General features: G+C 36.9%; 1 protein-coding gene and 1 long non-coding RNA gene across 7 annotated transcripts in view; both read left to right on the plus strand.

Moving 5' to 3' along the window:
- The window catches only part of trps1 (trichorhinophalangeal syndrome I), a 127608-nt gene extending 121713 nt beyond the window's left edge, over positions 1-5895 (plus strand). For all 6 annotated transcript variants that reach the window (XM_077195763.1, XM_077195759.1, XM_077195760.1 and 3 more), the window contains one exon: positions 2551-5895. In XM_077195763.1, coding sequence (XP_077051878.1) covers positions 2551-3663 — 1113 coding nt within the window. In that variant the 3' untranslated portion in view covers positions 3664-5895. The remainder of the gene's footprint in view (positions 1-2550) is intronic.
- Positions 5896-13310: 7415 nt separating this feature from the next.
- Positions 13311-21698, plus strand: part of LOC143702616 (uncharacterized) — a 57350-nt gene continuing 48962 nt past the window's right edge. The window contains exons 1-2 of the long non-coding RNA XR_013190471.1: positions 13311-13662; positions 14612-14746. This is a non-coding gene — a long non-coding RNA (uncharacterized LOC143702616). The remainder of the gene's footprint in view (positions 13663-14611; positions 14747-21698) is intronic.

Consider the following 21698-nt stretch of genomic DNA (forward strand, 5'->3'; position numbering starts at 1 on the left):
TCACAATTATTATATTTTGTCATATTTTTTATTTATTTTATACAAAATGTGACTTTTTTTAAATGAATTTTAATTTTGCGTCATTTTAGTGGCGTACATATTTATTATACAATTTTTATACATTTTTTGTGTGTGTTTATCGTGTGTGGGGGGAGTTAAACATTTTATTGTCATACACAATTATTATTATTTTCATTTTTGATTTTTTCTTTCTTTTTTAAGAAACACAGAAAGCTATGTCTGCTAGAATGCTCTTGCTTTTCTAGTTTTCTTCATGCTGTGCAATGCTTAAATAGTATTATTAAATGCGCAGAACCACCAATCGTAATCCCCCTTTTCCCAGTTGTTTTGTAGTAAGTAGATGTAATCAAAGGCTTTAGTATTAGACTTGTATTGTCTCTGTTCTAGTTTGATATTTGAAACCGAAGAGTCAAGAACTCATAGCCAACTGATAAATCAAGCAATGTCCATTTTAAAAAGGAATAATCGAAAGTTAGACCGAAGAGATGTCCACTTTCTGTCCTGTGCAGCGAGGGCCTGGCAGGGTCCAGCAGTAGAGGGCACTCTTTCTTTATCTGGCTTTTATCCCGTCCTCTCTTCAGACAGACAGCCGGCCTGACGCTTACATTTTAACACCATCCATCAGAGGGCATTAACTGAAGCTAAGCAACACAGAAAGATTTGTTTTAGCTTTAACTCCGGCCCCCAGTGGTCAAACATTCTTGAAAATATGCATCTCCTGTTTCTTCCCCTAGAACATATGGTGTGGAGCCAAAGGCGAGATTCAGGCGGCTTTGTTGGAGCTACATTTTTGCAAAAAAAAAAATTTTTATATACAGCTTTTAAAGGGTACCAGAGAAATATGTTCCTTCTCTCATACTGAAACACTTAGCCATCCCAAGCCTCCCGTCCTTTGCTTATCCGAGCTACAAAGGCGAGTGGCGATCATACATGATTGATTCCCTCGATGTGCCTCGACCTCAGAGTCGTCAAGCAGTGGAACGTGGAGGTGTGTGTGTGTGTGTGTGTTTCTTCTGCCAATTATCTCTGGCTCTGGGTGATCGTGGGTGATCTCTGGCTTGGAAGAATGTGTCTGGCAGTGTAGCAGAGACTAGATGAGTTGCGTCACCTTACTGAAGTTTCCCCCGAGCCACTGCCTACCAGGACAGAATCTCCAGCTCAGGAAAATAGATTACAGACAAGTGCTCCATTATTCCCTGCAGTTGCAGGTCTGCCACCAGAGGAAATATGCATATCTCACATCTCTCAGTCTCCAACCACAGTAGTTTCCATTTTAGCATAGACGCAGAGGATGAGAAATGAGAAGGAACATTCGGTTACCTCGGGCTTTTTCTCGTAAAGTAGCACAATTGATAACGATTCTACTCTTCGATTTCTGTCTCTTTCTGCTAGTCGAGCTGAAAATCTCTTCTGTCGTTCGCTCAGTTGGAGCTTGGCTATGTAGTCCAGTGAAAATAAAGTTGTAATTAATAGGCATTTGATGGCAGATTATTATGCTAATCGGCCTAATTACAGGAGTGTGTCCTGTGAGTCCCAGAAGGGATGAATCATTTGACTGAAATCACAATATTAGATCAGAGACCTGTTTATGAGGCATTAAATGAGTCTGGTTCAGTCTCACTCACACACAGATGAAAGTTTGTGAGTGTTTGTTTGGTTCACACTCATGGAGACTGTAAAAAAAACATTCCCAAATAAACTGTTAAAATGCAACATTTTTAACATAAACTCTCTGGATGCGACTTTATGTTCTTTATGCTTTTAAAATTTTAATTCTTAGAAACATATTCTTGTTGTTTTAACATTGTTTTGATGATTGCGGTGTATCTATTAATTAAATAATAATTAAAAACTGTACACTCTTTGTAATTACTCTCAAAAAAGTTTTAAATATATTTTTCGAGGTAATTTTTTACAAATATAATGAATATATGTACTAATTCATACATATATTTTTTTTTTAGAAAAAATAAAGGATAATGCGAAATCGCTAGGTTTGATTGTCCCGCTAGTTTTTTTCTTCATTATATCAAGCTATTTTTTCACTTTATTCTTCTCCTCAAAATGTTATTGTTTATTTGAATAAATGTATAGATACGAAAAATGACAATCATGTCATTGACATCAATTCCAACAAATATATAGCTAATAATTCATAAGTACACTGAAAAAAATGAAAGTAAAATTCCATCAAATTGAATTGAATAATCCTTTCATATTATGAATTAAGAAAACTAGAGCCTAATAACACATATTTGTTTATACGGATCATATAAACCTTGTTCCATTAAGATTTAATGTTTTATTAAGCTTGTTTTTTTTTACTTATTTCAAATTATTAATTCATAATATGTAAGGATTAGATATTCAATTAAATTTATTGGAATTATACTATTAATTGAAATGCGTAAATCTTGAAAAAAGGCTTAAACATGTTTTGACTGTATAATGAATTGTTAATTACTAATTCATAAATTAAGTATTCTCATGATTTCAACCACAACTTCAACATAGCTCTCTCTTTTTCAGACCCCCAGACCGCTGAACATTATCAAGCAAAACAACGGCGAGCAGATCATCCGTCGACGGACACGTAAGCGCCTGAACCCTGAGCCCGTCCCGCAGGAGCAGGCAGGGTCCAAGCAGCAGCGGGTCAACAGCGAGGAGCGTCTCAACGGCAGCCCGTTAGAGAGGAGGACTGAGGAGCCCGGATCTGACGGCTGTTTATCACGTGCCGAGACCCAATCCCAGCTGGCCAAATATGAGTCTTATGGTCCCTCAGGACCCAAAAGTCACCCTAGCCCCCGCTCAACCCACGCGTTCCTCGTCAACCAGACGCTGGAGATCCACAAGCGTATGCCCCCGCTGCATATGCACAAGAGTCCTGCGGATGGAGGGGCCGAGGGGAACGGGCTTGGAGCGGGACCCCACGTCGGGGACGGTAAGGGTGGCTCAGAGCGGGGCAGTCCCATCGAGAAGTACATGCGCCCGTCAAAGCAGGCCAGCTACTCTCCTCCTGGAAGTCCCATTGAGAAGTACCAGTACCCGTTCTTCAGCCTCCCCTTCCTCCACAACGACCTGCAAAACGAGTCAGACTGGTTGCGCTTCTGGACTAAGTACAAGATGTCAGTGCCGGGTAACCCGGGTCATTACCTGAGCCCCGTAGCCGGCCTTTCCAATCCGTGCCAAAGCTTTGTGCCTTACCCTGCCTTCAGCTTACCTCCTCATTTCCCCCCACCGACCCCATCCGGTCCCGAAAACGACACGCCTCTCGACCTCGCCATGAAACATTCCAAACCCAGTCCGACGCCCAACGGGTCCCCCGCCGCTGAAAAACGAGCGTCACCCGTTTCCGAGCCGGAGGAACCCGAAGAGGAACACTCTGCTTCCCAAACCCCCAAACCAGAGATGGTGGATCAGGCCACGCAAGACGAGCTCTCAAGTAAATGCGCTCACTGTGGGATCGTGTTCCTGGACGAGGTCCTGTACGCCCTACACATGAGCTGCCACGGGGAGAGCGGGCCCTTCCAGTGCAGCATCTGTCTGCACTCCTGCTCCGACAAATACGACTTCACAACTCACATCCAGCGCGGCCTCCACCGGGCCGTCCCTGAGGCCAGCGCCGAACCCTCCAACCAATGAGTCCCAGCACAACCAATCCAGTGCTTGAAATGTGCCAAGACGGATCAAGGTGCCTAATGCTAGAAACTTCAGTCAGCATTTCTGTGGGAGCTCCCAAGCAAAAACACACACACTTTTAATGACTTTTAATGGAGACATCGGTACATGTAGCTACTCAAGATATATTTTCGTTAGTCCAGATGTGTAATTTTCGACAGGGCAGTTCAGCAAGCAAGGTACATCTACTCAAACTCAATGCTTCGTCGCCGTCGTCGCCGTGTGTATTCACAGATTTATGAAATGTTCTAATGAAAATGAGGATGTGTTTTATCTGCATTTGTGGCTCAGTGTAGGAAACAAACAAACATCCAGCATCCTCAGGGAATGTGTATGGCTGAATAGACAACATTAGTTAATAGTTAACATACTAAATGTCTTGTGGTTTTCTGTTTGTTTTTCTGAAGTGAAACTGTTAGGTAACTCAAGTCACAGAATTCAATCGGAACTTTTAAGCTGCTGCCTTAGTTTGCTGGGATGCAATTCTCATTACTCTAGAAATTTGGGAAGGAATAAAAACCTATTTTTTTTCTAGGTTGTTAATAGTAAAATCACATTATCAGTGCCTGATATATTGTACAAAGTATTTTCTACATGAGATGTTGATATGCATCTGAATTAGGGCCTGGAGTTTGGCTCTGACAAATGTTTACATTTGCAAATGTAGCAAACGACGTAATGAAGCAACACCTGAACTTTTCTTTTTCCACGAAAACAGTAAGACAATTCAGTTTCCTTTCCTCCAAAGGTGGAATATTAAACACAAGTACTATGTTTTTATCTTTGGTCACAAAAGGGCACTATTCATTCCAAGCTTGTCGTTTTCTGTTGCCTGTCCTCACCGTGTACATGTGCTGTGCGGTTGATGAAGAAGCTTCTTGTATTGGACTGAAGTCTTCCTGTATTTTTCTCTGATGCCGAACATTCAAGGGAAGCCGATCAGGCTGCGCTTTAGTTGGTCCTTTTTTAGGAGCCAGTGCTCTATAATATAAAAATAATAACTTTCTGCCAGTCTAAATTTATTGCTCCACCTTTAATGCTAAAGAGCAGTTGAAAACACCTTCTTTTTACATTTGAAATGATTCTGTGTTCTGTTGATGAAACTTAATAACTGCAGGTGTTTCTGGTGCCTTTCGATGGCAGTTGTCTCAAAGAGGCGTAACATTATTTATATTGTTGTTTCACCCAGCTGTACTTTGGTTTTGCTCCTTTTGCAATTTTCATCATGTGGGTTCGAGTGGACAACTGTCTACCTGAGCAACTGAACAAGTAATAATGAGCTCAGAAATAACCAAACGTGATTTATCAAGTCAAACGCTTGATATATTCTATAAAGCTGTTTATGCATCTTCGCAGTTTATTTGAAAAGGGGGGGAAATGTCATTTGAACCCTCGCAGATTCTGTTTTTGTTTGCTTGCAACGTTTTTGTTGTTGTTGTGCTTCTCCTCCACGTTCACTCCTTTTCGTGGCCACAGGTTCAGTGAGTCGACTATTATTTATATGAACTGGAGAAAAGAGGAGAGATCGAGGCTCATAATGTCTCATTTGCTCTCTCCATCTTTCTCCGAAACTAGCCTTACAACGCTGCTTAACTGCAAATGCCTCTTAAAGATAACTGAAATCATTATAAACCGTCGCTTTTCAACAAACCATTTATACAGTTGGGTATTAACATACACATTTTTTATTTTTTTTTGTCTCTAAATGTTCATTCTAATTTGAAAATGTTAATGCTTGCACTTCAGTTACTCTGTTGCAAAAGAAAGATGAACTGTGTTATTCGCATGCTAAGTACAGGTACTGCATTATAATAAATGAACGAGATCTTGCCGATGTTCGAAGGTCTTAGCAATATTGAAACACAAGGAGTATTTGATGGAGCCTGGAAGCTTGTTTGGTCAAGGTGAAGGGCATAAATATGTAAATGTGTTAACCATTATTCTTAGAATGTTATTTTTACACTTGCTGCATTTTAAGTGCATAGATGATGATTTTAGGATTTTTTTTTTCAGCTGCCACCTTAACTTTGTTTTATTTTTTGTTTTTTCTTTCTTTCATTTTTGTGTGTGGTAGGTTTTTAAATGCAAAAATATTCAATAAAGATGGCAAAGATGTCTGTTACATCTAAACTTGAATAATAATGATGATGACGATGATAATAATAATGATAATAATAAAATAAAACATTTTAGCAATTATCTGTGTACCTTATTGTGTATCAGCAGAATGTGTTTTCTTTAAAACCATTGTAATTTGTAATAATTTTGATTTATTAATTCATTTTATTAATTCTGCTCTCAAGGTTTCATTTATTTGATCAAAACATGCAGTAATATTGTAAAATATAATGTTTTTCTATTTAAACTAATGGTTTTCTATTTTTTAATATTTGTAAAAAATGTAATTTATTTCTGTGGTCAAAGCTGAATTTTCAGCATCATTACTCCTCACATGATCCTTCAGAAATCATTCTATGATGCTCATTTAATGCTCAAGAAACATTTATGATTATTAACAATGTAGAAAAACATTATTTGTTTTACATTCATTTGGATTAGAAATCTTTTGTAACATTATAAATGTATGTACTGCCACTTTTGATCACATTTATGCATTTTATCCAAAGAAACTTAGAGGAATATAAGCTATATTTAATCCATCCATCCATACATGCATATTGCACAAATGAGTTATGTACATACAATATGCTAGCTTTTTCTATTCATTTACTTAAAGTAAATTAAAATGAAGTGAAACCTGGTTTCCCTGTAATGTTGATGCCAGCTCTATTGATAATTCTGTTCAGTCAGGAGAGCTGATCTAACCTTTTGATGGTTGATACACTTTTAGTCTGAGGATTGTGGTATCCCTGTGCTCGCCGTGTCACATGACACACAAGCGAATGAAACCTCTGACCTCTCGCAGTGCTGTGAGGAACTGCTATTGATCCCTGTCCAATAGTTTTGTCTCATGTCCTACAAGACTGTTGGTTAAAGGCTTGTTATATACAGTCATTCAGGGCAGGATTCCAGTCTAAAGCACTGAAGGATTCAGCGTTATACGCTTCTACACAGATTAATGTCTAGCGTGTATCAAAGTCAAGACTCGTGTTTTCAAATATTCAAAGAAAAGGGTTACATCCTGACAGCTGGCATGTGAAATCTCAAAGCTCTTACAGAAAATATATTAATATGAGTTGAGCTGATTCCAGTAAAAAAAAACCTTCATAAAATATCGTTTAATGTAAACTGAGAAAAAATAGATGTAGAAGCAATTACAAAGAAACGGCAAGTAACACATTGAATTAAACATGAGCATTTTCTTCAATAATCTGTATTTTAGTAACTTTAAAAAGGAAATACTATATATATATATATATATATATATATATACAGGTCCTTCTAAAAAAATTAGCATATTGTGATAGTTCATTATTTTCCATAATGTAATGATAAAAATTAAACTTTCATATATTTTAGATTCATTGCACACCAACTGAAATATTTCAGGTCTTTTATTGTTTTAATACTGATGATTTTGGCATACAGCTCATGAAAACCCAAAATTCCTATCTCAAAAAATTAGCATATCATGAAAAGGGTCTCTAAACGAGCTATTAACCTAATCATCTGAATCAACTAATTAACTCTAAACAGCTGCAAAAGATTCCTGAGGCTTTTAAAAACTCCCAGCCTGTTTCATTACTCAAAACCGCAATCATGGGTAAGACTGCCGACCTGACTGCTGTCCAGAAGGCCATCATTGACACCCTCAAGCAAGAGGGTAAGACACAAAGAAATTTCTGAACAAATAGGCTGTTCCCAGAGTGCTGTATCAAGGCACCTCAGTGGGAAGTCTGTGGGAAGGAAAAAGTGTGGCAAAAAACGCTGCACAACGAGAAGAGATGACCGGACCCTGAGGAAGATTGTGGAGAAGGACCGATTCCAGACCTTGGGGACCTGCGGAAGCAGTGGACTGAGTCTGGAGTAGAAACATCCAGAGTCACCGTGCACAGGCGTGTGCAGGAAATGGGCTACAGGTGCCGCATTCCCCAGGTCAAGCCACTTTTGAACCAGAAACAGCGGCAGAAGCGCCTGACCTGGGCTACAGAGAAGCAGCACTGGACTGTTGCTCAGTGGTCCAAAGTACTTTTTTCGGATGAAAGCAAATTTTGCATGTCATTTGGAAATCAAGGTGCCAGAGTCTGGAGGAAGACTGGGGAGAAGGAAATGCCAAAATGCCTGAAGTCCAGTGCTGCTTCTCTGTAGCCCAGGTCAGGCGCTTCTGCCGCTGTTTCTGGTTCAAAAGTGGCTTGACCTGGGGAATGCGGCACCTTTTGGGTTTTCATGAGCTGTATGCCAAAATCATCAGTATTCAAACAATAAAAGACCTGAAATATTTCAGTTGGTGTGCAATGAATGTAAAATATATGAAAGTTAAATTTTTATCATTACATTATGGAAAATAATGAACTTTATCACAATATGCTAATTTTTTTAGAAGGACCTGTATATATATATATATATATATATATATATATATATATATATATATATATATATATATATATATATATATATATATAATAAACTGTTTTATAGTTTATAATTTAAATAAATACTATATATACTTCTTATTATTAATACGAGTTGAGCCAAAAAAATTATAAATTCATAAAATATCATAGTTTATATACACAATAATCTATATTTTTTATATAGTTTAACCTTACTATATGATCTTGTTATAAAATATATTTTTGGGTGATTAATGGCGAAACAGTCACTCATCAGAGAGTGAACGATGACTTCTCTCCTTTAGATTGTGTTTTTCCGTGCTTGTCTATTCCATTGAAAACGCTCCTTTGAGATACAACTCTTACAGTGACAGATGAACCGTGTTCATGGCCTTTTGTCCCACTAGCTCACCTTCAAAGTCAAAGGCCTGGAGGAAAGGTCCTGACCTCAGTGGATGTATGATGGACATGAAGCTGCTCAGCTCTGCTCACTGTGAGTCTCTCGATGGTGGAGCTTCATCGTCTCCGCGCTTTCATGCCGGAGATCGTCTGCCGTCTGGACCTCAAGAAGCCGGCAAAGACATTCTGAATGATATTTATATATTTGTTTGTTTGTTTCAAGGACTTCCACCAGTTTTATTTAAATATTTTTTTTTATTTATAATATTATCTATTCAAAATCATAATTAATTAATTAATTATTAGTAATGACAAAGCATAGGAATAATAATTAATACATGTATTTTATATTTTATAAAAAATCTATTTTACAAGAGTGACCTAAACCTGGCCAAGAAGGCAGCAACAAATAACATCAACAAAAACATAAGAAAATATAATATTAACACTATATATATATAGATATACAGTGGATAGCATAAGTGAACACACCCATGCTAATGTTGACTAAAAAGAGGAATAGAAAATCATCTTTTGGAAATTGATCTAAATGCCTTAATTAAAAAAAAAATGAGGAAAAATCAATTTTCTTTGTGAATGAATAATGTATCGTAAATAAATAAATGTTATTCCTTAAAATACAGGGTGCATAAGTCAGGACACCCCTATGTTAAATTCCCATAGAGACAGCAGATTTTTATTTTTAAAGGCCAGTTATTTTATGGATCCGGGATAATATGCATCCTGATAAAGTTCCCTTGGCCTTTGGAATTAAAATATCACACATCATCACATTTAATTATTACATTATTTATACAATTATTACGACAGCACGATTGTTCCTATGATATGACAAATATTTGAAGCCCAAATAGAATTATATGACTCCGCATGTCAAGTCACCTTTTTTTTTATAGCGCTTTATGCGATGAAGATTGTTTCAAAGCACCTTTACAGTGATAACAGGAAAATATGTTTCATCGTCCAGCTCAGCTCAGTTCTTATACAGCAGCGTCAGTACAGTCAGATCAATAATATATTGAATGTTACGTGTCACCAACTAATCAAGCCGGAGACGACAGTGCCGAGATCAGGAGACAGATGGAGAAAAACGTTCTCCAGTGACCAATGAACCGATATTGTTGTTCCTTGTGCTCTGCGAAACAGTTGCATTTCTGAAAAGCACTGAAGATGTTGTCATCATAGCATAAGTTGAATGTTTTTTTTGAGGTGGGAACAGTAGCCGATGTTATCTGACAGGGCAGTACATGATCTGAAAGTGAGAATATCACATTAAGAATAGAATCTGACAGCACAAAGATCCGGCGGGATCACAATCTCATCTCTACTTGTGTGGTCAAGTACTCAGAGTCTCAGACTGGCCTCAGGCATGTCTATCTTTGTGTAGATAACAGTTTTGGACAAATCAATGATAGACAAACAGATTTCTGTTCCCATCCGAGCGATTAAATCAACCCCGGTTCTTGTCCCATTCTTGCTGCCCATTGGCTACTACCATTAAACTTCCTCAATATACTTCATACACTGCTTTACCAAGAAAGACTTGACATGAAGCCATGATTTGAGGGTAAAGCACCCAAGGCCAATGATGTTTTCCCCTCGCTTGCTTAGTTTTCATCAGCGCTGTGCCCTTGTTGAGCAGTTTGATTATCTATCAGCCAAAGAGGTCGCTTTGCATGTAAACTATATTCGGTCAAAGATGGAGGAAGTCCTTGAATATCAAACATCTTCGTCCTATATGCCTCTTTTCAGGTCATCTGAGGTGGAGATATGGGCTGGTTTGGGTGTTCATATATACTTGCACTACCAATTTCAAAGTAAAACATAAATTAATCAGAATTTTTCTTTCCCCAGGAAAATGCTAAAGATTGGTCTGCATTTTGACACTAAACGTAAAACTGCAGTAAGTTCTGCTTGTGGGCAATTATCGCACTCAAAACACCAATGATGAAATGAATCTTGTCATAGGCCAGCAAAATCAAAACGGAAACTAATATTGTTCGTCTGATTATTTTTGCTTTCTGCGCTGTTCATAACTCAGTACATACCTTATTTATCGCAGGATGGTGAGGACACTGTCCCATTCCCCGATAAGAAGAAATAACTTTGAGATCCCTTAGTGTTTTGCCTCCTCAAGTGCAAGTGAAGATATTCCTATCTCCTGCCTTTTTCTAATTTAATTCATAATGGACATTTGTACACAATGGGCTTTATCATAACAGGATGATTATGTACGCTGGGCACAGGCTTTATCGTGGTGAAACACGGCTACTCTACTGACCTTTGTCCGGCTGCGTAGGCGTACGAAAGTGCCATTTCTCATTGATACACAATGCACCCTTTTCAGTGCCCTTCAGATTTTTATTTTTTATTTTATTTTTCAGCTGTACTAATTCCTTTTTCCACTTTGCAGAAGACTAGCTAATTTCGCTGAGACCGTAATTATCACCTGACAGTTCTGGAGAGGTAGAACTCTGCGCAATGAACGACAGTATAAATAATTAATGAGTATAAATTGTGAGATCGTCAAACTTGCCCAGAGCTGTTGCCTTGACCTAGAACACCCTCATTTTAATTCCATGTATTTGTATTGAGCTTTTAACAATGCACATATTTACAAACTAACAGTGAGTGTGGCAAAAAATGACTTTCTAAAATGTTAACTTTATAAAAGCAGATGAGGATGAGGAAACTCAGACTGGCATATTTTTAAAGTCACCATGAAATAAAAATTGACTATTCTTTTTTTTTTTTTTTAATGGAATATTGTAGTATTTATTATGAATGTTTTATTCGGTTTCATCCTATTTTTCTAAAAAAATTATTGTGCCTCATAATCTTAAATCAAAATAACTGCCCCCCCGTCTTGCGGTGACTTCTATGATGAAGTGTTTACTAGCGTGGGGGCGGGGCAACCTGTCAATCACATGAGATCCACCAATAGCAAACCATCCAATCAATTCCCCATGGACAAAATCAAGCCCTGCCCTATATTTTAGTTTTCTTGTTCCTGAAGCCAGTTAACTGCATATACATCCCAATAAAAGACTATCACAACTTTCATTTATGCTGAATTTGAACAAATGTACATAAAGTGGGCATACAGTACTTACATGTAGGGCCTAAAACTAACTTTTTACATAATCTGCCAATGGCCGCTGATTTAAGAAAATTTACCAGACATGAAAAATAGATTTATCCTTATTAAAGTAACAAAAGTTATTCAGAGAAGTCAGTGATTGTTCTTTGTCTTTTATTGTTTGATTAACATTAAAAACACAGATAACAGCAGGAATATTAGGCTGCTGTGACTTTAAGAGCTGCACAGATCCATACTGATACACATGCGTTTTCAGGTTGATGTACGCACTTCAGTAACAAGTAGTGTATTGAGTTCTCTTTCGCCTCTTCATGCGCTTGAATATTTCAATTGGCAAGGCTAAAACTTTCGGCCAGGCAACTGTCCCGAGCATTGTTCATGTTTGTTCATGTTCATGTTCTCACAACATTGGATTGTTAGAATTCATAAAAATGTTACCAGCCAACTGGCGATTGACACTTTCACATACTCGCCAACAATGACTCACATTCGGCCCTTGGCGAGTGTTAATTTTAGGCCCTGCTTACATGCATGGGTTAATTTGACCAGACCCAGCTGCACTCACTGTAATTATTTAACACATGACAAAATCTTATCAGATTAAAGATGTATGCAATGCATTAAATTTATAATAACACAGCCAAACAAGACAGTGGGTAGTGGCTCAGATTCATAACTAATAACCAATTTCTTAAAAATGAATAGCATAAATAAATAATACTGCAGTGCAACGGTTACATCACTCTGAAGGGAATGGGGAAACGCTCAAAATAAATCATGCCTGCTGATCTTTTTTTATTTTATTTGCTCTGTTTTTGACTAAAATAATTCTGCACGTCTGATAACAGCACAAACACTTTAAAAATAGCTTTTATCTTAATTCCTTGAGGTTATTCCCCGTTTTTGATATAGGCTTATCAAAGTGTGCAATTTACCATTAGATAGCTCTGTGACAGCGGGTCACTGGATGTCTTTCTTCTTCATCCCTGTGTATGCTATCTAATTATCACCTCACTAGCGATGAGATTCACTCCAGCTCAGGTTGCCTTGTGATATAGGAGAATCTGAGGATGCACATTGTTCTAATGTCACAAATCAACAGAGGCCACGTCGTCCCCAGAGACAGAGACATCTGAAGAAGTTGAAGAAGCCACATTAATGATGTATGAGTGACCCAACTCGCCCTGAACTCACAGACACTGAACGACAGGCTTCACACTGCTAGGCTCTAGTATGGCACACTAGACAGAAGAGGACTGTTGAAAGGTAACCAGCTTCCAATTCAATTTACACTTAGGGTTTTTTTTCTTCTTTTTTTAAAGGAGTCACAACACTGTAAAAAACAAACTACCCTTTGTAACTGTTAATGTCAGCATTAAAAGGAAGTTGCGCTAGTCTTTTCTATATTGTGAAATATATCAATATATATATATATCAAGAAATGGCTTCTGGAAAAAAATTATTGTAAATTTTGTCCATAGGAAATTGATTGGATGGTTGTGGTTTGCCTTTGGTTGATCTCATTTAAGTGACAGTTTGCCCCGCCCTCACGGCAGTAAATACGTCATCAAGGAAAAGTTGTGGCTGCAAGAGAGAGGGGAAGTTATTTTAATTAGCACATGAATAGAAAAAAAGAGATAAGCAATAAGCAAACAATGCACATTTAGTTGTGTTATTTTTTGTTGATTTGGCAGCTATTGTATTAACTGCAAAATAATTTAAAAAACGAAATATTGCTCAGCACTCGGGTGAGGGAACATGATTGGACAAAGCAAGCCAGCAAGTTTAAAACAATTCACCATAGACACAATAAAACCAGCCAAGCGGATCTACGTTTGCTTTAATGGATGTACAATGCCAGTTGGAGAGAAAACTTATCTTTTATGGCATTGAGGAACACACTCTTCTTGGATGTAAGCAAATCAGGTAAGGCAAGCAACACTACTCTTTTATTTCAATTAGCTATTTAAGTGTTTGTGATGCGGTTTATATAGTTGCTTGTGTTTTTTTGTGGTGTGGATTGAGTTTGTTGTGATGCACGTAAATAACACACTGTGTGTTGTGTCAGTTTGTTCGGTCTCGTACAGTATGCTACGTGTCATTAAATCCTGTATGATACGATGTCATAATTCATGTGGGGTTTTTTACACGGTGAAATGGCTTTGTTTCAACAAGCGAACAAACACTGCAAGCGTTACAGAAAGCGAGAGTTCACGCGGGCATCAAATTGACCGGAAGTCATTATCTGCTTTAAAAATAAACGCGTACAGAAAACGAGTATGATGTTCAAATACTCGGTAAATAAATAGCAAGCGAACAATTTTAAAAAGTTCCTCATTTAATTCAGTAGACCTATATGATTATGACAGTATGCAAATTTAGACAATAGGCCCTTTTGAGATTTCAGTGCATTCGCATTAATGTAGATCTACATAAAGATATTGAAACATTTAAAACATAAAGCTCGATTTCTTTCTTGAATTGTATAAAGCAGGGTTTGTTTTTTTTTCTGCAGAACATTTTACATAGTGGACATGGAATTTTGCCATTAAAATAATAAAATGTATTATTTAAACCTGACTGCACTTGTGTAGGCCAATACTTTCTCCAAAAGACCAAATAATAAATCATAGGCTCACGTGAGGTGGTGTTCGTGCTCAGGGCCTCCTGACGTCATAATCTAGCATGAAATATATAAACATTTTGTTACCCTACAAAACATTTTTACAGTGTATGTCACTTTGCCACTGACTGCAATAATTTTGTGGAAGGTCATGAGTAGAAAAAGCAATTGATACTTTTGGAGGGTGAAGTCTACTCATTCTTCAGCAGTATTTTTCTTTCTTGTTATTTATTTATTTTGTTTCTTTTGCAGTACTGTTATTTATAAAGCTCTCCGAGAGGTAATAAGCTCTTTGACCTCAGAGATGAAGGAGCCGGCCCCGGATGAGATGATGACCCGTTTATCTGGGATTCCAGAGGCCATGATCGCAGCGGTGAAAAACGACTAGTAAGCGCTAGTGACACTGCACAGTATATAGATTTGACATTTGTGAGCTGAGCTAATAAATAGTGCGCTGACAATGCCGGGGTTTGGTTGTAAAAGAAGACACTGTCCCGGACATTTATCTACAACTGTTGCTTTAAATTTCCACTGCTATTTATCATCCTTTCAATTATGATTTCACAATGAAACCAAACCTTTTTTTTTTTTAAGCAAATGCCAATTTATCATGTAATTAAGCAACATATTTTCAGTCATGGGTCTATACTCAAATAAGGAGTTAATTTCCTGTGTCAGATTTTGTCTCCACAGCCCTTTCCCCTCATCGCTCCCTGTACAGTGTAACTGTTCTGTCACACAAAATGTGATAATTAAAATCAGGTGGGCTGTAAGAAGACTGTGGTCCAGATTGATTGTGGATACAGCTTGTTAAAATTCACCCCATCCAACTTATTATAAAGATAATAAAATCAAACCATCCAGCTAACATGTCTGCTGACCGGTTTGAATTGCGAATATGTTTGCAGTATAAAGACATTATATAATTCCCATTCCCTAAATATGTTCCGATTCACAGGCTCTTGATTAGATTATAATTCTATCTATTTATTTATAATGATTTGATAATAATGATCCAGTGTTTGATTTATTATTTTATAATGCCAGCTTTTGCTTGCAAATGGAAGAAATTCTCTCTCAGCTAAAATAACTTAAATTATATAAATAATTGCATATTTAAACCAATGGAAATATCCAGATTTCCACACATTTTTCCTGTCTTGTTACATCAGCGATAGCTGCATTTACACTAGAGACACAAGAAACATGAATCAAGCAGAACCAGAATGACTTTGTTGTAAGTGTTGAAATGTTCATTCCACTAAGAAACGTCTTTATATGCTTGATGGACCACAAGATTATTCAACAAGGCAAAGGCACCAGCATGTTTGTAAAGCAGCTCTTTAACTCTTTAAAGATGTAATAGAACATCTTTAACCCGTTCCTAAAATGTGTTCTGTGCGTTCTTCTTCAGTGTTATGGGAGATAATGAATCGTGCGTGATCTTCTGCCAAACCCATGATTCTTTGCAGTTTTGAGGGTGTTTGAGAGCACATTTGTCATCAGGTGTGTGTAAGGAGGCATTGCTGTAATTAGTGGCTCCCGTGCGCTGAATGCCAGCATGAATTACTCTGAGTATTAATGAGAAGTTATCATGAACAAAGTTTCAAAAATCCACAGCTCATTTATCTGGGTGGCATCTCGACAGCCTGACTAATGCAGGATGTCACCAGGCTGGAGTTTAATTAAATGCGTAATGCAAGGTTCTGTTGGCTCTGTGAGTCTCCTCATGCTCCAGCCTGACTGCTAATGTCACTGCACAAACAGATCTCTTTACTGATTTTTTTTTTCCACTATGTACAAGGCAGGTTAGTGGATCAAAGCGTGTTACATTAAAGTTGGCATGAAATGGAAGTTGCAATGATCTTAGGGGCGGGGCTTGATTTTGTCCATGAGGAATTGATTGGATGGTTCATGGTTGTGGTTTGCTATTGGTGGATCTCAAGTGAGTGACAGGTTGCTAAAGAGAAGAGATGTTGCTGGAAGTTATTTTTATGCAAGATTATGATGGAACATGAATTTAAATAATTATGAGCATGGATAAATCATTTATAATAAATACTGCAATATTCCATTAAAAAAACAAGATTGTTGATTTTGATTTCATGGTGATAAACCTCTGCAGTATGACCTACTAAGATATAAACCCTTTAAGAGAGTTTTTTTGTTTTTTGTTCCTTTCTTTCATTATAGATGAACTGATATTGTTTTTTTTTTCCTGATATTGGTTCAAATTTACAATAGCCAGTAAGCATGCAGAACATATATATATATATATTTTTTTTTTAACTAAAAAACTAAAACTTTAAGCAACAATATCTGGATTTAATCTTTTGATGCGCATTATACCTGCCCTTTGGGTTTTATGTTACTTTGCATGATAGATGATGATGATGATGATGATTTCTAAGGTTAAGCTTAAATCCTGTCTTTACTTTTAAACACACTATAAAGTAATGGGGGCTTTTTTTGAGAGACTTAAATAAAGGCTGCCATTTATCATTAAAAATATGACTGACCAGATTCTCTCTTTTAAGATTCATTCATTCATTCATGCACATATGTTGTTATGAATTGGTTTGTTTAGGCTTAGTTGTTTGTCCCGCTGAGACTTTAATTTAGTCTTTCATCTAGAATCCTGTGTATCAAATTCAGACGCTTTTTTAAACATTTATAAGAATGTGCTCATGAAAGTCAAGTAGGCCCAAAATTAGCGAGGAATTGGATTTTCACAACAAATAAACGGTTGGGGGGAGACTGTGTAATTTGACTTGCTAAAAGGAAGTTCCTGTCTCTGCCAAAGCTAATTATTCTCCTTATCTGGGTCTTGGCTCTTTAAATACGTGTGTGGAGTTTGACTTTGGGTCCCTCTGGCACGAGTAAGTTTACATTATGCTCAACACATGAGAATGATGAGCCATATTAAATTTGTACTGAATTTACATAAGTCAGATACATTTTTGGCTGCTTTTGCAGCTTGCTATTGTATATTTCTGTGAAATTTTGCTGACTTTAAGTCACGGTTTAATCCTAAACGATTATGATGTGAGCGGACTAGAGTTGTTAAAATGAAAGAAACCGTTTGTGCATGAGTTCCTATGCTCTCGTATATAAGACAGTCTCACGCATTTAGCAAAACAATGCTTTCTATTTCCATTCAGACCTTTTGGGTGATAAAAATAAGCTAATACTTAAAAATCAGCACTTCCTCTTAATCTAATCTAAGATAATCTTTTTTTTTTACTCTATACAACATAGAGAATATATATATATATATATATATATATATATATATATATATATATATATATATATATATATATATATATATATATTTGTTTGTTTGTTTTTTGGACAAGAATTGAGGTTGTTCCTTCCGAATATCAGTATCTTCATAAATGGTGTTCTTGTCCCATATCTTGACATACGTGTCTCCAAAGTTTCTGATGACAGTTCGTCATCTGTATATATGCTTGCTACAGTGCTCTGCTCTATTATTTGATCGTCATTTGATGATATATTGCTGCTGTGTTCAATAGAAAATGCACACAAACATTTTAAAATTAAATTTGCTCTCTGCCTGCTTTCCAAATTCACCCTATAGAGTCTCACTGACGTCTAAAAATTGTGCATACGGAGTATAAACTGTGGATAGAAATCTTGTTTCTTACATGAAATTTATGAAGATGCCATGGTAAAGAAATATCTGAATCACTAAAATATGGTTAAAAAAGGCTTGTGCAGGATGAAAGTTGAGATTTCGATTTTTTTAGCCATTTATCTCCCACATTGTGTTTCCCGCATCTCTCACTATAGTGTAATATCTGCTTGCATTCAGCAGAGATTGAATGTGTAAAATTCTGTAATGCATCTCAAAAGATCAATAGTGCATGATTAGATCAAACGACAGATTAAAGATGTCATTTATTTCAGACTCCAAGCCTGTCCGCTGCTGTTTGCCTGTAGTTGCTGTCACTTAAATGCTATTATAATACAGGATGATGTTGTTGGTCAGCATTCAAAGCCACCCTGGAATCTGGATGACCACCTGATCTATATCTGACTGAGCAGTGGTCAAGTGGTCATGTGAAGTAAATCAGCTCATCTGTATGTGTCAGCACAGCTCACACACAACAACAGATCCTGCTAGAGTTCACAGCCGCTTTAAGGCACTTCCAGTCATTGAGATGCAAAGACAGTTTTCAGAGCAGGCTTTGTGGATTTTATTCAGGTTTGTAGGGTTTTTAGGGTTTCCACTTTTCCAGTTTATTTTCATTTCATAAGTGTTTGTAAAAATAGAATATCCAGCTGTTGGTTCTGTCTTGTCTTTTGATGCGATAATAGCTAAAAGTGACAAAAAAATAAATAAATAAAAATTAGGGATGCACAACATACCGTACCCTATTGGCTGATATTAGAGGTTTTATTTTTTAATTAATGTTGGCTGATATTGGATATTTAATTGTGCATGTTCATTTTCTCTATTTTTACATTTACATTTTACACCTTTGCCGTCATCCAACACTCACTTAAAGTTTATCTAGTTTTATAAAGCTGTTAAATCAAATCTCAAAATAAACATACATTTTTTTTCATGCTGTACATTATAATTTAGTGATGCCTACAGTAAATTCATATAACACCACTGATTTTAGTTTTTAGACCAATAATTTTTATTTTCAGCCATAATATGATAATAACAGCATCAGTCTAAATTTTAATATCTGTGTATCCATACAATAAAATTTATTGATATTAATTGAAATTTATTTATTAAAAAAACACTTTTGATGATCTTGGATTATTATCATTATTATTATTTTTGTATAATTTATCTGAAGGGTGAAATTTAGCAGTCATAAACTGAATGATTTAATTTATTGACCAAGGACATTGAAAACCTTGGGTAAAAATCAGGACTAATTCCAAAATCTATTTACATCACCCTGAACCACATATCGTTGGTTTATTCTCCTCTGTCTCATCTGAAGCGTTAGCAGCAGTCCTGACAGCACAGCGAGATCCAGTCAACATGCCAACAAACAGAGAAACAGACCTGTAACTTGTGTAAAAGTAAGAGTTTGGAGTCACAGCTGTGACAGTCACACCAGGAGCAGTGAGCAGGTAAAACATCCACTATGTTTACATGCACACTCATAATGCCATTATAATGAGATTTAGGCAATATCGCAATTAAAGTTTAGCTCATGTAAACCAAATACTTTTGTATTGCAATTTTAACCGCAATATACATGCATGTAATCCTATCCCATTACGTAATCATGTTGAATAGTCACACGTGACGTACGCGGAAGTATAGTCTTTACAAAGTGAACGTAAAAAGACGAAGTCAAAGGACATTTACAAAAACTAAATAAAAATAAAAGGTAAAACAACGATGTCGGAAGTTGAAGTTGGGGGAGAAAAATAAGATGGAGTTTATCGCTCTACCTTTTTGAACCGGAACACGCGTGACCTCTCGACGTGATTACGTAATGTGTGGCGCATCGCAGGGCTAGTGCAAGACGAGCATTTGATTTGTGGTTAAAAAGTACGTTTAAAAAAAAAAATTTTTTTAAAATGGCTGTTCGTTTTACTAGATAAGACCCTTATTCCTCGGCTGGGATCGTGTCGAGACTTTGAAGCTGCACTGAAACTGTGATTTAGTCCTTCAACCCATTGGACTCCTTTGAAATCACTATATGGAGAAAAATCCTGGAAAGTTTTCCTTAAAAACCTTTTCACCGAAGAAGGAAAGGCATGATGTTGTGGTGAAATTTTAATTCTGACGTGAACTAATCCTTTAAACACACCACATCATAAGTGCTCTATCCAGTGTTGTAGCTTTTACCTCTTTCTCACCCCCTCAGCAAGCAATCTTACACATGTTGTTGCACATGTTCAATCTTTTCCTGCAAACACACACACATCCTCTCAGCATCTGCGCTTTGTGTTTGACGTGACTGAGACACACACACTGAGACAATATGACTCCTTTGGATGAGATCAGAGAGCAAAGTTGGACCTGACGGCTCTTTGAATTAGAGCTCGGGATCTCTGTGGGATCTCTGTGGGATCTGGGATCCCGGAGTCGGCAGCTGGACTGTGCGATCATGTGATCAGACCCTGGAGCGCTAATTAAATCGGCTTGAAGTTGCAGCAAATTAAAAGGGGAATAAATGAAAGTAATTTACTTGTCGACCCTCCGCCCACCTGCCATGTGAAATGAAGGCTTCATTACAACCTTTCACCTCTCCCTCCCACAGTTAAGAGTTACTGTAGTGACCCATAAGAAGTCTATTGATGGATCTGAGGGTGCAGGACACAGTCAGAGGTTCAAAGTCTCTCTGCGTTTTCTTAAGAAATGTCCATGATTTGTGGTAGGTTTCATGCTCCCTGGTGTCTCTCTCGCATGCAGTGCATTGTTCTCAGGACGAGTTTACACTTCATTTATTAGTTGAGCGGACCTGTCTCTGGCCACACCACAAATGTATATCATGCTGCATTTAATAAGACTTACAATTATACTTGCAAATGTTTGTAAATAACTTTTGTTATTTATTCATGTTGCCTAGTCAAATCCATATTTTTCTGCTTCTCTGCTTTCCAATTGTCTGGTGACAGAAACCAGTCGAGTGAGGATTTATTAAATATATCCACATTCAGTTTGCTGTTCCCAAACTTTTTTGAATGCCGAACACCCTGAGGCATTTAACATCGTTCTGCATAACATCCCTCTCTTCCACATATACTGTCATACCTTCCAGTCAGATACCTTAAAATTTCATTAAAATAATTATTAATACAATAAATGCATCTAGATGCATTTACACACTGTTTAATGCTGCTCAGAGGTTGCTCATTACAATGGCTTGCATAATATAATGAGAGGTTTTAAATAAAACATGTTCAGTATAGAAATATGAAATGATGGTAAAAACAAAGTGATACTTTTAAATATTAAACTAAATCCGCCAGTAGGTGGCGGCAAGTCACAGTCTCCATTCATTCATTCATTCATTCAACTGTATTTATGAATGAGTCATTGAATCATTGACTCTTCTGATTTGTCCAAAGCCACAGATTCGTTTGCTAACGAAACACTGCTGTGTGTTAGAGACACACAAACAGCTCTGCTGTGGCTTTCGTTTGAACTATTATTTCGTTGCAAAATAAAGCAAACAATACTGTGTTTAAAATGTACATCACCTAAAAGAGACCTATTATGCAAAATTTGCTTTTTCATGGTGTTTGATCATAAATCCATCCACTCCTATTTTTTAGTCCCCATAAAACATAAGCAGTGTCTCAGAACAAGCTGTTTGCAGATTGTAGCTTT

The sequence above is a fragment of the Siphateles boraxobius genome, unplaced genomic scaffold (assembly GCF_051911475.1).
Source record: "Siphateles boraxobius isolate OS27281-9 unplaced genomic scaffold, OSU_SipBor_1 35, whole genome shotgun sequence".
Classification (NCBI taxonomy): domain Eukaryota; kingdom Metazoa; phylum Chordata; class Actinopteri; order Cypriniformes; family Leuciscidae; genus Siphateles; species Siphateles boraxobius.